Source organism: Drosophila suzukii, chromosome X (genome assembly GCF_043229965.1).
Source record: "Drosophila suzukii chromosome X, CBGP_Dsuzu_IsoJpt1.0, whole genome shotgun sequence".
Classification (NCBI taxonomy): Eukaryota; Metazoa; Arthropoda; class Insecta; order Diptera; family Drosophilidae; genus Drosophila; species Drosophila suzukii.
In genome coordinates, this window is record NC_092084.1 from 7,578,711 (window position 1) to 7,595,077 (window position 16,367).

Below are 16,367 nucleotides of genomic sequence, written 5' to 3' on the forward strand. Positions count from 1 at the left end.
AAAATGTAACTTTAAATTTCCAACATGAAATAACCCGCCCCAGTGAAAGCACTTTGAAAAGTCAACAGTCGGTGCAGTGGAAAATGTCTATTATTTCTTAATATATAGTTGATTTTTAATATTCTTCATAACGAGGAAACAGAAATGAACTACATTACATTTCAGTCAAACAATTATACCTATTTTTACCCATTAACAATTTTTATAGACAATCTGCAGCTCCTTGGTCTCCAATAATAACTTCCATCTCTAGACTCACGCACGTGACTGTGAAAATACCGCCGTCAGCTGTTTCTGGTATTTTTGCGACCGGGTTGTCAGTATTTTCCCGTTTCCCACATGTAATTTTTATGTCATCAGGCGGTCCAATAAGCAGTTGCCAAACCGAAACAATAAACAGGGTTTAAACAAAACGCCGGTCTGGCCGTAACACTCATCAATTAAAGGGCGCTTCAAACCACCAGCCAACCCGCCTGCTCGGTTCCATTTGGCCAGAACAGGACAGGACAGGATTAGGATGTCGACGCGTCGCCAGGCGATCACATTATACAGGAATCTCCTGCGCGAGTCGGAGAAGCTGCCCTCCTACAACTTCAGGTGGGTGTGGTGAAATAGGAGACTCCGAAATATATTACCATTTTACCGGGTTCCAGGATGTATGCCGCCCGCAAAATACGCGACACATTCCGTGCCAACAGTGGCATCCGGGATTTCGGGGAGATCGATCGACAAATGGTCGCCGGCCAGCAAAATCTGGAGCTGATACGTCGCCAGGTGAGTGGCCCCCACGTCTTCGCCGGGTTCTTCTTATCAGCCACGATGGGAAGTATCTTGGTGTTGACGCTCCCATCTACTCTATAGTACAAAAGACCCTTAGTTTGTTTTTCATTTACTTTAAGATTGTTCTAAACTCAAGTATCTTGGTTTGAAGATAACATCTTTCTGTCAGCTATGGCTTATACCATCTTACTATGGAAAGAAATAAACCAAATTACATCATATTTTGTGTTTTATGATCATTGTAACTAACTTTAAAAATTATAACAAAATAGAAAACAACAATCTCAACCCAAATCTAAGGTCTTTGAACAAATTCCATTTTTCTTATCAATTATCATGTCAGTCAATCAAAGCCTATGATGGAAACCATCTTAAAAATTCTTTTGTACAATAGGTTTTTCTACCAGGTAAACAACTACAATTCCCACCCCCATTTAGAAAGCAAAAGCCACCATTTGCTGCCCCTTTTTTCTTATAAATTTGTCAAGTTTATTAACCTCTAAATGTCTACAGGTGATCATCGGCCATTTGTACAGCGCCGACAAGCTGGTCATAGAGAACAAGAAGACCTTGAAGCCCTCGGATGACTGAGGAATATGTGAACGAAAAGCCGGTAGCTGAAGAGAGTACAATAGTAGGGATGGAGGCGGAGGAGGAGGAGGAGCTGGACGATTGGCAGGAGCAGGAGCAGGAGGCGTCTCTACATGAAGACACAACTCGAAAGACTCGACCCACACACAACACACCACACACATTGTTGATTTTATATGGCACTTTGCATCCATCAAACCAAGGAACCGAAATCATTTGCTAGCAAAAAAACACCAATTTAATGTTATGTTTAACAACAATTATGAAATTATATATACATACATATATATTAATGGTATAAATAAGTACTAAGGTACTCCAGAAAAAAAAAGAGCAAGGAAACATCTACAGACACCGGCGCCTATGACATGGAATGTGTGATCGGGGGATAGTGGAGGAGGAGGTGGTACCGGAAGCGGAACCTACGCCTGGTAGGTGCTGGCGGAGACATTGCCGCCGGTTCCCGTCCAGTTGGTGTGATGGAACTGGCCCTCCTGGCCAAGCAGTTCGTAGGTGTGGGCACCGAAGTAATCCCGCTGGGCCTGCAGCAAGTTGGCGGGCAGCTTGGCGGTGCGGTAGCCATCGAAGAAGCTGAGGGCGGTGGACAGGGCGGGCACGGGGATGCCCCAGCGGAAGGCGTTGGCCACCACCTCGCGCCAAGAGTCCTGGCCGCGCTCGATGGCCTTCTTGAAGAAATCGTCCAGCAGCAGGTTCGAAAGCTGTGGCTGCGACGTGTACGCATCCTTAATGTTGCCCAGGAAGACGCTGCGGATGATGCAGCCTCCGCGCCACATCAGCGCAATTCCACCGTAGTTCAGCCGCCACTTGTTCTCCCTGGCGGCCTCACGCATCAGCATGAATCCCTGGGCATAGGACACGATCTTGGCACAGTACAGGGCGTGCTTGATGTCGTCGAGGAACTTGGTCAGGTTGGCAACTTGCGCCTTGGTCGAGGGTCCCTTCAGCGAGCTGCTGGCCTGGACACGCTCATCCTTCAGGGCGGACAGGCAACGGGAGAAGACCGCCTCGCCAATTAGCGTTACTGGCACTCCGTACTGCAGAGCAGCAATGGCCGTCCACTTGCCCGTGCCCTTCTGGCCGGCGGTGTCGCGAATCCGCTCCAGCAGATGGCCCTTGTTGTCCTTGTACTTGAGGATGTCGCGCGTGATCTCGATCAGGAAGGAGTCCAGTTCAGCTGAGTTCCACTTGCCAAACTCCTCGGCCATCTGGTCGGCCGACAGTCCCAGGCTCTGCATGATGTGGTAGGCTTCGCAGATCAGCTGCATGTCACCGTACTCGATGCCATTGTGGACCATCTTGACGAAGTGGCCTGCACCGCCGTCGCCAACCCACTCGCAGCAGGGCTCGCCGTCGGCCTTGGCACAGATCGCCTGGAAGATGGGACGGATGAGGGGCCACGCGGCCTCGTGGCCACCGGGCATCAGCGAGGGTCCGTGGCGGGCACCCTCCTCGCCACCACTCACGCCGGATCCCACGTAGAGCAGACCCAGTTTGGCCAGCTCGTCGCAGCGGCGGGATGTGTCCTGGTACTCGGAGTTGCCGCCATCGATGATCACATCGCCGGCGGAGAGCAGCGGCACCAGCTGCTGGATGAAATCGTCGACCGCACTGCCAGCTGGAATTGGACAGAAAGTAGATCAAAATCAATGATAATTCTGAGTATATGTATGTAGGCTTAGCAGTTGCCAAAGTTCTTAAGTACAACTATTATAGATTATATAGGGTTAAATTAAACTAAATCGGGATTTGGATATCGTCCAGACCTAAATTTTAATGAAGTTCTAGAATTCATATACCATTAAATTTAAGCTCTTAGTTAGGAAATTATTATTAAAGATCAATCAATAACACGATACTGCTGATTAACAAGCTTATCTTTCTAAAATTTCTTTAAGGTTCAATTGTAAACGATTTCCTGAACTTTGTCTGAGAACAAAATAAGCAAAATAATGGTGAGATATGAAATTTATTTCCCGAAAGTTCTTTAAAGTACAACAATTGTTGTACAACATGACCTTTTGTCTTAGAACAACATTAGCAATTGTACTTTTATAGGGGCTATGTATATTTTTTAAATATTACATTTAACGCGTGTGCCAGTTCTTTTTTATATGAAGAAATCATCGATTTAGCCGGAAAGTAGAGCGTGCGATTGAACAAGGTCAGTTTGGTTGCTTTTGGAAAGTAGCTGTGTTACTTTGGAGGTCACCGTGAGGCGTCCCTTGAGCCGGTGAGCACTTCTCCAGCGCAATGGAACCAGAACGAGAACCAGATAAGGCCAACGAGTCTGGCGATAATAGCATTGATCTATCTATCTAGCGGTCGTTGGTTTGCGACACACTAGCGGTCAGAATCGTAGGTCTTACAGCACTAATCTAATTAGGCCCTGATAATCAGTGCTTATAATTGCTTGATACATTAAAAATTACTTGAATATTATAATAATTCCATTCAACTTAGTGAAAGTTCACTTTCAAATCGAAAGTTAATACACGAAAAATATAATATAATAACTATATATTTATGGTCCGAATTGTGCGTTCATGGGGTGATCCGCAGACGGAATGAATCATTGGCCTGGCAACTTGCAAGGAAGGTCGTCGGGACAAATGATCATGCGGACAGAAGAACAGATTTCGGGTAGTCCAATCCGAGGAAATCCCCCTTGAAAATCGCCCATTGTGTGTGACCTATTATGAATGTCAAAGATTTCTCTCTGCGCCGGTGTGTTATTGTTGCTTTTGGTAGGTAGGAAGGTGAAGGTGGAGATAAGCCGGGCACGCCGATTAACGTACGAACTAGAGGTGAGTGTGAGTGGTTAGTGGAATTTTGGACATGCGTGTAGGGTAGACGAGAGCGTGAGTGACCTGAAAACCCACTTAGGGTTTCGAAAACGGTTTGTTAAAAAGAGAGGGGCAATGCTAAACCTAAAAATTCAGTGCATTAAGCAGCGCAATTGGAAAATTTGAAGAAAACTGATGATCAGTTCTTTAACTAAAAATAATTAAACCCTTAAGTTCTAAAAAAAAAATATCTATGCATTTATACATTTTTTCCAATAAACATGATTTTTTTCCTATAAAAAATATGTTTAGATATTGTTAGATAAAAATTTTCTTCGAATATTGGCTTTTTTGGAAATCTAAATTTGTTCACTAAGCAGGGCAAAACTGATAATTACAGTTATTCAACAAAAAATCTTTAATCTCTACATTTCTTAAAAAATATCTTTACATTTTTTTAAATAAACATAGATTTTAAATATTTATTTTTATTAAATAAAAGTTTTTTTTTTATTGTGGAAATCTAGATTTTAATGTATTTTTTTTTAATTTTCAATTAAAAAGTATCGCTTTTTTAAGTATAAAAATAGTGTCATCTCTAACGTATCTTACAAAAACAACAGCTAAGCCAAGCTTTGCGTTGGAAACACAGCTCAATGATCTCTGAACGGTTGTTTATTGTTGTTACTCCTCTTTCTCTACATCTTCCACCTGTTTACACTCTCTTCTCTCTCCCTTTGCACATTGCAATATGAACCGCACAAAAAAAAATAGCAAATCGTTTGATTTGATGACTTTGCTTTGACTTCCATTCGCACACGCGCGCACACATGTAAAGCAGAGTCACCAACACAGCGAAAGTGAAGTGATATTTTACAGCGGGTTTTTTGTAGTCGTTTTTTTGGGATTATTGGAAGTGAAATGCTAATTTAGCAACTCAACACTCACCCTTGACCAGCAGCATGACCTTGCGGGGGGCTTTCAGCTTGGAGACCATGTCCTTCAGCGAATCGGCGCCAATCACATTGGTGCCTTTGGCCTCGTTGGCGAGGAAATCTTTGACCTTGGCCACCGTGCGGTTGTAGGCCACCACCTTGAAGCCCTTCTCGTCCATGTTGAGGATCAGATTCTGGCCCATGACGGCCAGGCCGATGAGAGCAATGTCCGCTTGTCTGCAAAAGATACAAAAAACCATTAGAAAAAAAAAACCAAAATCACAAAACATGACAGTTGAAAAACATGTAAAACTTGTCAACCCAAAAAAAAATAGGGCTATTTCCTCTTACTCACCCGCTCATGTTTCGTGTGTTTTCGATCTGTTTCAGCAATGAAGCAGATTCCCCCAAGCTACAATTTATATATGGCCGATAAGCTGACCACCGATCAATTATACCAAATAAATATGTTTTTAATACCATTTATACATTTCTTTAAATATTCCAAGCGGTCACTCTGAAAAGCTTTAGCGGAGCTTTCGTGGAAGCGGCAACTTGAAATTATCACCGATCTTTAACCCACTAATGCCTTTTTGTTGAGAAACTGTAAGTACTTTTTATTTCAATAAAGCATACTGCTGGGCTTTGAATTTAAAGCTAGGCCAGCTCAGATATGAAATTATACTATGTTAAAAAAGTATAGTCTTCCCGATCACTTCGATTTTGGTTTTATTTATTTTAAAACAAGACTAAATGTGTACTAAGAATTTTATTAATAAGATGTAAAATACGCTGATATTGGAAAAGTTAAGTTAAGTTATGATATTGACCTCAAATGGAATGCAAAAAAATGTTATATAACAAATAATAACATTTTATTTAATATAAGAACACTTTGAATCGGACTTTATTTATTTTAAAATAAGCCTTTTGTATTTCTGTTAATAAAAATTTAAAGTACGCTGATAATAGATGGAGAAGATTAGAGGAATATCATATTGAGCGCAAATGGAATGCAAAAAAATGCTATATAACAAAGATTAAAATGTGATTTAATAAAAAAACATTGATTTAAAAACCCCAGTCTCTTCAAAAATGTCGTTTACATTTACTTCACCAACTTCACAATTCAAAAGAGGCCCATTTGCAGTTTGCTAAATTAATTTGTAAGCATTTTATTTATGGAAATTAGAAAAAAAAAAACACATGACCGTAGACTTATCGATGAGAAGAGACCCCCCCACTTCAGTTGAGCACCTTGTAGGGATTGAGGATGCCGTTGGGGTCCAGCAGCTTCTTCATGTCGCGCATATAGCCAATGGCAACCGGATCCTTGGAATAGTGCAGATAGTCCTTCTTCAGGAACCCAATGCCGTGCTCGGCACTAATGCTGCCCTTCAGCTTTGAGGTGTATTCATAGACGAAGGGCTCCACCCGCTTGTAGATCTCGTCGTTGAACTCGTCGCAGGAAACGTTCAGGTGCAGATTGGAGTCACCCAGATGACCGTAACCACAGACCACGGTGGCCAGTGGACCACAACGCTCCCGCATCACGTCCACAATGTTGTAGAAGTCTCGCAGGGGCAGCGAGATGTCGTACTTGAAGCAGAAACTCTTCTCGATCAGGCCCAGCGGCACCATCTCGCGGATCTTCCAGATCTCCTGCACCTTACCGGGATCACCGGTCACAGTGCCATCCTGAATCTCGCCGCGCTCCATGCCGTCGCCAATGAACTGGTTTATCTTCTCCTCGTCATGGTCGCCATTGCTGCCCGAAGTCTCGATCAGCATGTAGAAGGGAAAGCCCGAAATGGGAGAGCTATTTGGGATTAAATGGGATTAGTAAGGGCTGCTAACAGAACGGCATTGAGAAGGCCAAACCCACTTGAGGAACTTGAACTGCTGGAGGGCGGTGTTCAAGGCCCGCTCGTCAATCAGCTCGCAGGAGCTGAGGATCTCGCCTAGATTCCGCTTGGCACTGACAAAGGTCTTCAGGACATCGTCGAAAGAGTTTAGGCCGATAAAGGCCACATTGACCGCTCGCGAGGAATGGGGGCAGAGCATCGATAGCTTTGTGACCACACCCAGTGTGCCCTCCGAGCCGATGAACAAGTGCTTCATGTGGTAGCCCGTGTTGTCCTTCTTGAAATTGGACATTAGATCAAGGACCTGACCGGTGGCCAGCACTGCCTCCACGCCCAAAACGGAGCCATGGAGATTGCCATAGCGGACCACACGCACGCCGCCCGCATTGGTGGACACATTGCCACCGATGTGGCAGCTGGCCTTTGCGCCCAAATCCAGCGGAACCGTAAGTCCCACCTCCTTGGCCCGCTGATCGAAGTTCTCCAGGATGCAGCCCGCCTCGACGACGGCGATGCCGGTGATCTCGTCCACGGACAGCACCTTGTTGAGGCGCGCCAGCGATAGCACAATCTCGTCGCAAATGGGCACGGATCCGCCCACCAGACCCGTATTGCCGCCCTGGGGCACAACCGCCAGGTGGCGCTCGTTGCAGTACTTCAGGATGGCGGCCACCTCCTCCGTGCTGCCAGGTTTCAGCACCAACTTGCTGTTGCCTGGTTATAAATCAAATATTTTATAATCAATATACATATGTATATATAAATTCAATTGAACAAGTAGGGTCTAAATAATCACGTATCTGCATTGAATAATGTAATGTTAAATAGATGTTGCAAATTGCAATTGGTATGAACATGATTTTTGGTTGTTTAGATCTTTGATTACTCAATATTATAAGATAATTATTAAAACGACTATCAATTCTTATCAATTGTTTTTATCAATGCTCTAAACATTCAAGTACATTGTTCTTGAATTGAGAACATTCGATCTTAGAAACCGTTTAAGTACTTTTTGGTATCAATGTTCTCAATATTAAAACGAAATGCTGAGAAGAGATAAGTTAAATTGAGTTATTTTAACAACGTTTTGATAAGTATACACTACTGACTGCACTAATAGTTTACTTGTTGAGATATACAATGTAAATACCGGCAATTCAACTTGATTCGAGCAAAATGAAAACATTTTCAACTTCCTAAATGACGTTCTATTTTAAAGAACATTTTCAACTCAGTTGAGAGCATCAGAATTTTCTCTGGTATTTTAAAGAGACAATAAAAAATGTATGGGTTGTGTGTTAGGAATGGCAATGGATAAGGAGTTCTTACCTAACAAAGCGTTATATTTTTTAACTAAGCATGAATATGAGCTCTATTCCTAGAACATAACTCACCCCGAATCCTCTTTAGAAAGCAGATATTGTAGCCCTCCAGGTCCTCGGTAAGGACAAAGTTCTTGCCCAGGAGTTGCTCGAAGTGCGCCACATCCTTGTCGGTCAAAGTGGCGTAGTTGCCGCGCCGCACATTATCCGTGATCTAAAATGGGGAACCGTGTTATAATACCCCATCCCATATGGGATATACTACATATGTAACTCACCACACTGGTGCAGTGGCTGGAGCACTTACCTCGGTGAGTTCCGGAATCGGTGCCCCGCTGCCCGCCATTGTGCGCACAGTGGTTGCCATGTGAGTGGTGCTCACAGTGGGGTGGGTGGTGGCCTTGGACAGGGCGGTGCTGGTGGTGGGTCGCCTCATCAAAGTGGTGGCCCCGGCGCTGGCCAATCTGCGGACTTGCAGGAGCTGCTGGAATCTCATCGTGAAGGGTGGTTGCACAATACGGGCCGTTTAAAGTTTATATGTCTGTTATATGTTTCTGAAATGGAGATGGCAATGGGTAACGTCGGTATATGGTTACTAGTTTTCTCTTGTATTCAATGAACAAGTTTTTAAAATCATTGTCAGTTTAGATTTTCAAATTAGCTAGGTATATTTTCAACCATCTGCTTAATATTCAAAGAAATACGAAATACATTTTGAAAACTTGGAATAACAATGTTCAATCTCTGGCCGCGAATTCTTGAGCATCACACGTTCTCAATTTAACTTATTGTTCCCTTATTTACATTGACTTCGTTGGCTTTATAAGACCACTGTCTTCGATGAGACGAAACCCCAGACTGCCGGACTTCCCCGGGGTTTTAGGATGCTTATCATATTATCACGCCACTAACCATCCACTCGATGTGAGTTATGGACGCAATCTTCTCCTCGCCGCGGACCGTATCGCACTGATAGCAGAGCCCCCAGGAAACCGAACTTTTCCACTAGACCTCTCGGGCTTCAAAGCTACAGATGTATATCGCTATATATGACAGCGTTATCAGTCCGTTTCGACTTAGCGCGTGCATAAAGAAATTAGCATATTTATTTTGGACCACGCACACACTCGAACTACAATACAGCCTGGTTTTGGTCTGGATCTGAAAGTGCAATCCACAAACCGTGGAGTCAAGATCTTTATGAGGCCACACAGATAATCGCTGGCAGGTAGATAGGTCCCTAACCAAAAACGATCATAAAACCATTTGACCTAGGGAATGGCAACCCAGAATGGCAACAGATACAAATGCAGATATACATATATACGGATATATGGAACTACCTGCAGGGTGGATTAGCCATCCTTAACGAATAGATGATTTTATTTTTTCCTAAAACATCTTGTAATCTTGCAAGTATATGTTTCAATTTTAAGAATTTTTACATTTAAAAGGTTTTATAACATTTGAAATCATTAAATGTGTAATTTAATAACCAAATTCCTTTTTTGAATTTCAAAACTATTTTGAAGTACGTATTGAGGTTTGTTAATTCAATTTTCATATATGCAAGATACAAATCGAAATACTTTTAAATAGTTGAAAGCTTTCTAACGGCCAGATGAAACCCCATCCCTGGTTATTTTCCCTCTCTCCTGCCTGCGGTTTATCTTTATCTGTGTGTATTTATTACGTCAAATCAAAAGATTCGAGCTTTTGTGTGGGTAAACGCGTAAACAAGTAAAAATAAACAACAACATAGGGTTAACAGGTAGCTGATAAGCCTGGAAACGTTATCAGAATCTGCATATGTAAGTCGGTCGTAAACTGAATGACGGCAATGTGATTGCAACTTAATAAAAGGTTTATTGATGATCCTTTATTTGCATATCACTCAGAAAATATTAGTTTTAATGCACACACACACAACCAAGAAGAGAGCCGCACGCGCCAGTTTCTCACTGGAAAATGGAAAAGCAAAATGGGAGACTGGAACTGCACTCACAGTTTTTTAATTTCAAATAATGGTCACGTTGTGCCAAGGAGACTTTCTATATCCATAGGTTTTCCTTCTTTCCCTTTCCCTCTTTCACTTAGAGCAGCGTGTAAACCGGAACCACAACAAACCGCAACTAAAAGATCGAAACCCAAAAGGGGGGCCAATTAACTGAGAGGTGAGTCCCAAACAAAACCATATGATCGCTGAGCGAAAGCTCCCCAGAGCTTTTTGAAAAAGAGTAAATAACATGCAGTGGCGTAGAACAAAATCTTGCCTGGGGTTTTGATAATTAAATGATTATTTGTTTTATTTTTATACCCGAGTATATTATTATATTCATACTAAATTAGATTGATCTATGTTAGATTGGAAATTTATATATATGCTGATAATAATACATGCAACTAAGCAATTTTAAAGTCCAGGTGGGCAACGACGTCACTTATTCCGAAAACCATTGGAAATACGGAAAATTTCAACATGAAAATGGGTTATTATTTTGATCCACCTTTAAAAGACAAATTTTAATGTAGAATATTAGAGAATTCAACCACAAACTCGTAGCGCTATCCCACTTGAAAATCGAGATCCAACTACCCTAGTTATGGAATTTAGAAGGGCAGTTTTGGGTTCCCATTCTGGAAGTCATTGGAAATACGGTAAAATCTGACATGAGAATGGGCTAAAATTGTGACCCTATTGTAATTGAAATATTCAAATGTAGAATATTAGAGAATTTAATCACAAACTCATAGACGTATCCCACATGAAAATCGGGATCCCATAACTCAAGTTATGGAATCTAGAAGTGCAGTTTTGGGTTCCCATTCTGAAAGCCATTGGAAATACGGAAAAATCTGACATGAGAATGGGCTAAAATTGTGACCCTCTTGTAATTGAAATATTTAAATGTAGAATATTAGAGAATATAACCACAAACTCATAGACGTATCCCACATGAAAATCGGTATCCTATAACTCAAGTTATGGAATTTAGAAGTGCAGTTTTGGGTTCCCGTTCTGGAAGTCATTGGAAATACGGAAAAATCGAACATGAAAATGGGTTAAAATTTCAACCCTTTTAGAAAATAAATATTTAAATGCAGATTATAAGAGAATTTAATCACAAACTTATAGAGATATCCCACTTCAAAATCGGAGTTCAATAACTCAAGTTATTCAATTTTGAAGAGCAGTTTTGGGTCTCCATTCTGAAAACTATTGGAAACACGGAAAAATCGAACATGAAGATGGGTTAAAATTTTGACCATGTCTGAAAACAAATATTTGAACGTAGATTTATAGAGAATTTAGACACAAACTCATAAAGGTATCCCACGTCTTAATCGGGATTAAATTACCAAAGTTATGGGATTTAGAAGTGCAGTTTTGGGTTCCCATTCTGAAAGCCATTGGAATACGGAAAAATCAAACATGGAAATGGGTTTAAGTTTTGACTCTCGTTTAAAAGACAAATTTTAATGTAGAATATTAGAGAATTCAACCACAAACTCATAGAGGTATCTCACTTCTAAATCGGTATCCAACTAACCAAGTTATGGAATTTGGAAGTGCAGTTTTGGGTCACCATTCTGAAAGCCATTGAAAATACGGAAAAATCTGACATAAAAATGGGTTTAAATCTTGACTCTCGTTTAAAAGACATATTTTAATGTAGAATATTAGAGAATTCAACCACAAACTCGTAAATGTATCCCTTTTGAAAATCGGGATCCAACTACCCAAGTTATGGAATTTAGAAGTGCCGTTTTGGGTTCCCATTCTGGAAGTCATTGGAAATACGGAAAAATCTGACATGAGAATGGGCTAAAATTTTGACCCTCTTGTAATTAAAATATTTAAATGCAGAATATTAGAGAATTCAACCACAAACTCATAGACGTATCCCACATGAAAATCGGGATCCTATAACTCAAGTTATGGAATCTTGAAGAGCAGTTTTGGGTCACCATTCTGAAAACCATTGGAAATAGGGAAAAATCAAACATGAAAATGGTTTAAAATTTCAACCCTTTTAGAAAAGAAATATTTAAATGTAGATTATTAGAGAATTAAAACACAAACTTATAGAGATATCCCACTTCAAATTCGGAGTTCAATTACTCAAGTTATGGAAGCTTGAAGAGCAGTTTTGGGTCACCACTCTGAAAACCATTGGAAATAGGGAAAAATCGAACATGAAAATGGGTTAAAATTGCAACCCTGTAAGAAAATAAATATTTAAATGTAGATTATTAGAGAATTTAAACACAAACTCATAGAGGTATTCCACTTCAAAATCGGAATTTAATTACTCAATTTATGGAATTTAGAAGATCAGTTTTGGGTTCCCATTCTGGAAGCCATTGGACATACGGAAAAATCTGACATGAGAATGGGCTAAAATTTTGACCATCTCTGAAAACAAATATTTGAACGTACATTTATAGAGAATTTAGACACAAACTCATAAAGGTATCCCACGTCTTAATCGGGATTAAATTACCAAAGTTATGGGATTTAGAAGTGCAGTTTTGGGTTCCCATTCTGAAAGCCATTGAAAATACGGAAAAATCGGACATAAAAATGGGTTTAAGTTTTGACTCTCGTTTAAAAGACAAATTTTAATGTAGAATATTAGAGAATTCAACCACAAACTCGTAAAGGTATCCCACTTGAAAATCGGGATTAAATTACCAAAGTTATGGAATTTAGAAGTGCCGTTTTGGGTTCCCATTCTGGAAGTCATTGGAAATACGGAAAAATCTGACATGAGAATGGGCTGAAATTGTGACCCTCTTGAATTTGAAATATTTAAATGCAGAATTTTAGAGAATTCAACCTCAAACTCATAGACGTATCCCACATGAAAATCGGGATCCCATAACTCAAGTTATGGAATTTAGAAATGCAGTTTTGGGTTCCCATTCTGAAAGCCATTGGAAATACGGGAAATCAAACATAAAAACATTTTGACCCTCGTTAAAAATTAAAAGTAGGCGTAAAAAAATGTCAAGATATGATTTCAAGTACGAACTTTTTACAATGTACGTAGTACATATACTAGATTTACTTACATTAAATTATTAAGAAGGTTTTTTATTGAATAACTAAACATTTTTGAAATCTTTCCCATTTTGTTTTCGCATAACAACTGTTATACTGTCACTCGAATTCACCACACACGCACAGGCCACGCCCACCGAAACAGTGAGCATCCCCCACCCCCAACCACCCAGTATACCTCCATCACGTTCTCGCTTGCAGGCTGCACAATGGTGTGGTTCCTGTCACACTCTCAAGCCCCTTTTGAAAAGAAAACAATTATTTTGGTGGTGCGCCCATTTTTTATTCGCTTCGATCTTCCGTCGGCATTTTTCTAGGCATTGTGTTTTCTTGTTGTATTGGAAACAAAATGGAGGTATTTAAAAATAGTTTCAGGTTTTCGCTAATTATTTCCAAAATATCACATATAGATACTTTATATTTTGTCAGTTCACCACATTGTAAAATTCATTTTAGAAGGGGGCTGGTCTGAGATTTTCAGTACTTTGTTTTGTCCAAAAAATGTGGAACGAGTAATATTTGAAGGAACCATTTACACATAATAACAAAACCGTTATGTAGTTCTTATAAAGCCAGGTTGTTATTTTGGCTATAAATGCAATTTTTTATAATTTCTGAAGCATTTTTGTGTAAGCCTTTTAACAATATTATACACATTAAATGGTTTGATGTGTTATTGTCAAGTTCTTTTATCTCTATATTCTATACTCTGCACACTCGTTTTTGAAAGCATATAAATTTAAATTATTTAGTTGGAAAGTGTGAATCAAAAATTTAAAATCAGTATAAGAAAACGAAAAAAATGGCGCTTCCCGTCACGTAATATACTCAATAAAGCACAAATAGTACCCATTTTAATGAATATTTTACTAGTCGAGTTAAGAAGATACAATCATAAAACCATCGTACTTTTGATTTTAAATGTACCACGATTATACTTATTACATAATACATAATTTTTAAGAAACTAATAAAAAAATTTAGAAATAAAGGTAGTAGGTATCGATGCCCTTTTAAGAATATCCAATCCAATCGAAAACCCAATAATGACATTATTAGATGACGATTTAAGCGATACATGCAGTTACCAAAAAGGAGGGCTCTAGGGATTACATACTACGCGGTATGCCTGCATTTTCCGCAATTCCAACAGCTCGTTCACACCCCTAATGAGCTTAGGGGTTGGATTCCGAACACCCCATTCGGATATCCGAATTGTTTCTCTTTTGAGGGTAATTGTATCATGTTTGTTTGGGAAATCGTTTCGTCGACTCGAGGTGAAAAATGGTGGAGAAGGGTAGGTTGCATTGGTTCAAAAGGTCGCATGGCAAGTATCAGAGGGCACAACCCTTTTTTTTGGCTTTCTGTTTGTTTTCTGGAGGATCGAATTGAATCGCAAGTCTAAGTACAGTTTCGATGGGTTTATTTTTACAGAGGGGACGTAACTGTAAGAACATGAGAGATTTAAACTCTTATTTCCATGTTACCTTGTTAATAACTCATTGCATGTTTAAGATCCTTCTAAGTAGTTTTACCGCCGAAGGCAAACAAATTAAGATTGTAATTACAATATACTTTATAGCCCATTTTAATTTAGTTAGGAATTTACCTTGGTAGTCCTTGGAAAGAGTATGCCACTGTCACTATGTAAGAACGACCTAGAGTACCACTAAAATATTTCATCCACTACGGATTTCGAGCCAAGTTCGAGGACTTCCTGTTTACGCTACACATGACTTGACAGGTCAATTAAGTGTTCTGAAAGGACAATGGCAAATATAATGCACACGGGGTGAGTTGCTAACAATGGAGACTTTGTGATAATAAAAGAACTAGGGGCTGTTAAAGAAAGAAACATTAGGGATTGGAATTATCCCTTATAGGGGTTTGCTCCATAGACTTTTTCCAGTAGAGTGTAAGGAATTTCAATTAGCAGTTTGTTACTTTGCCTCTCTGAAAGAACATGATCTATACTTAAGATTTTCTTAATACTCGTATTACTATAAGGTAAATTGAGCTGAAGACCAAAACAAGTATCATTTGTATACATATATTATTTTTATATTTTTAAAAATTAGGATGATAGTTACGCATATATTTTTATAGACTTTGATACGAAAGTTTATATTTCGATTTGGTTTAGTCTTCAGAATCCGAATGGAAAAGTATCTGCGTAACAGTCATTTATTTAATGATCTTTTGCGATCCATTTTTATTTCTGGCCACGCCTTATGGCAATAAAACCCAATGTCGCTGTCTCTGGAACGGACTTCATTACGTTTGCAATAAGGCCAGAGAAAACAAAAACAACAAACCCACTTTTGATTATCACTCAAGGCACGCACACACGCGTATATCCTGTCCACATGCGCAACCGTTGGTGTGTACATATGCAGATGTTGATAATTCCAACAAAAATGGTGTAGGAAATTCTGGCAATTGCCCACAGCAACAGTAAAACAACAACAACACGCCGCACAGGTACAGGTACGTGTGCGTGTGCGTTTCTATTACAGCGAGCGAGGGGGAGGGATTTATGCTAATGCCAATGCGCCAGAGCGAGAGGCAGTGCGCGAGTGTGAGGAGAACACGCGCAAAGCAATTTACACTCATTAAGTATTTGTCATTTTTACGAAATGCAAATGTTAGCTCTCTCTCTCTCACTCTCGTTCACACCCCAACCCCACTCACAGCACTCACCCCAACAACAACAACCCAATAAGTTGGAGGCAATTAACTGAATGGCAAGAGGAAGAGCGCATGCTCGACTTCTTGTACAGTTGAGCGTGCGAGGAAGAGGCGAAAGAGGGAAATAGCGGCGAAGTAGGAGGCGGGCAACTAATAAGAAAAAAGCTCGGCGAAAAAAACGAAAAAACCGAATGCCAAACTAAACCCACAACCACACACACACACACTAGAAGAGAATAAAAAAGCAAAGAGAGCGGGAACACAAAAGCACTTAACGAGCATAAAAATAATATGGCGGCAGTAGAAGCAAAAGA

General features: G+C 40.2%; 3 protein-coding genes across 6 annotated transcripts; 1 reads left to right on the forward strand and 2 right to left on the reverse strand.

The window, feature by feature from the left end:
• Positions 1 to 335: 335 nt before the first annotated feature.
• Positions 336 to 1,658, forward strand: bcn92 (LYR motif-containing protein bcn92). Its single transcript, XM_017083708.4, has 3 exons — positions 336 to 597; positions 654 to 774; positions 1,294 to 1,658. Exons 1-3 carry the CDS (start codon positions 518 to 520, stop codon positions 1,369 to 1,371), a joined length of 279 nt encoding a protein of 92 aa, XP_016939197.2. The 5' UTR covers positions 336 to 517; the 3' UTR covers positions 1,372 to 1,658.
• On the reverse strand, positions 1,246 to 5,615 carry Pgd (phosphogluconate dehydrogenase). Of its 2 annotated transcripts, XR_005014814.3 has the most exons (4): positions 5,466 to 5,615; positions 5,124 to 5,347; positions 1,654 to 3,007; positions 1,246 to 1,590 (listed from the first exon to the last, which is right to left on the reverse strand). XR_005014814.3 is itself a non-coding variant. In XM_017083707.4 (3 exons), the coding sequence occupies exons 1-3, from the start codon at positions 5,591 to 5,593 to the stop codon at positions 1,794 to 1,796; spliced, it is 1,566 nt and encodes a 521-aa protein (XP_016939196.3). In that variant the 5' UTR covers positions 5,594 to 5,615; the 3' UTR covers positions 1,587 to 1,793. The 2 variants fall into 2 exon arrangements, 1 of the variants encoding a protein (XP_016939196.3); XM_017083707.4 differs by having other exon boundaries at positions 1,587 to 3,007.
• Positions 5,616 to 6,253: 638 nt separating this feature from the next.
• Positions 6,254 to 10,466, reverse strand: D2hgdh (D-2-hydroxyglutaric acid dehydrogenase). Of its 3 annotated transcripts, none has more exons than XM_017083951.4 (5): positions 10,306 to 10,466; positions 8,608 to 8,854; positions 8,373 to 8,514; positions 6,996 to 7,689; positions 6,254 to 6,929 (listed from the first exon to the last, which is right to left on the reverse strand). In XM_017083951.4, exons 2-5 carry the CDS (start codon positions 8,794 to 8,796, stop codon positions 6,356 to 6,358), a joined length of 1,599 nt encoding a protein of 532 aa, XP_016939440.1. In that variant the 5' UTR covers positions 8,797 to 8,854; positions 10,306 to 10,466; the 3' UTR covers positions 6,254 to 6,355. The 3 variants fall into 3 exon arrangements, with proteins under 3 accessions (XP_016939440.1, XP_016939441.1, XP_070853329.1); XM_017083952.4 differs by lacking the exon at positions 10,306 to 10,466 and adding an exon at positions 9,213 to 9,357; XM_070997228.1 differs by lacking the exon at positions 10,306 to 10,466 and adding an exon at positions 9,105 to 9,123.
• Between the last annotated feature and the right edge of the window lie 5,901 nt (positions 10,467 to 16,367).

What these genes read in the sequence shown, in the direction of transcription:
- bcn92 (XM_017083708.4), top strand. Translation starts at nt 518, where the DNA reads ATGTCGACGCGTCGCCAGGCGATCACATTATACAGGAATCTCCTGCGC. An exon ending in CTGCCCTCCTACAACTTCAG is followed by an intron (nt 598 to 653) that starts GTGGGTGTGGTG and finishes ACCGGGTTCCAG; the next exon opens with GATGTATGCCGCCCGCAAAA. An exon ending in TGGAGCTGATACGTCGCCAG is followed by an intron (nt 775 to 1,293) that starts GTGAGTGGCCCC and finishes AAATGTCTACAG; the next exon opens with GTGATCATCGGCCATTTGTA.
- Pgd (XM_017083707.4), bottom strand. Translation starts at nt 5,593, where the DNA reads ATGGTATTAAAAACATATTTATTTGGTATAATTGATCGGTGGTCAGCT. An exon ending in AACACACGAAACATGAGCGG is followed by an intron (nt 5,348 to 5,465) that starts GTGAGTAAGAGG and finishes TATCTTTTGCAG; the next exon opens with ACAAGCGGACATTGCTCTCA. An exon ending in GGTCATGCTGCTGGTCAAGG is followed by an intron (nt 3,008 to 5,123) that starts GTGAGTGTTGAG and finishes GTCCAATTCCAG; the next exon opens with CTGGCAGTGCGGTCGACGAT.
- D2hgdh (XM_017083951.4), bottom strand. Translation starts at nt 8,796, where the DNA reads ATGAGATTCCAGCAGCTCCTGCAAGTCCGCAGATTGGCCAGCGCCGGG. An exon ending in CGATTCCGGAACTCACCGAG is followed by an intron (nt 8,515 to 8,607) that starts GTAAGTGCTCCA and finishes TCCCCATTTTAG; the next exon opens with ATCACGGATAATGTGCGGCG. An exon ending in CAGCAGTTCAAGTTCCTCAA is followed by an intron (nt 6,930 to 6,995) that starts GTGGGTTTGGCC and finishes AATCCCAAATAG; the next exon opens with CTCTCCCATTTCGGGCTTTC.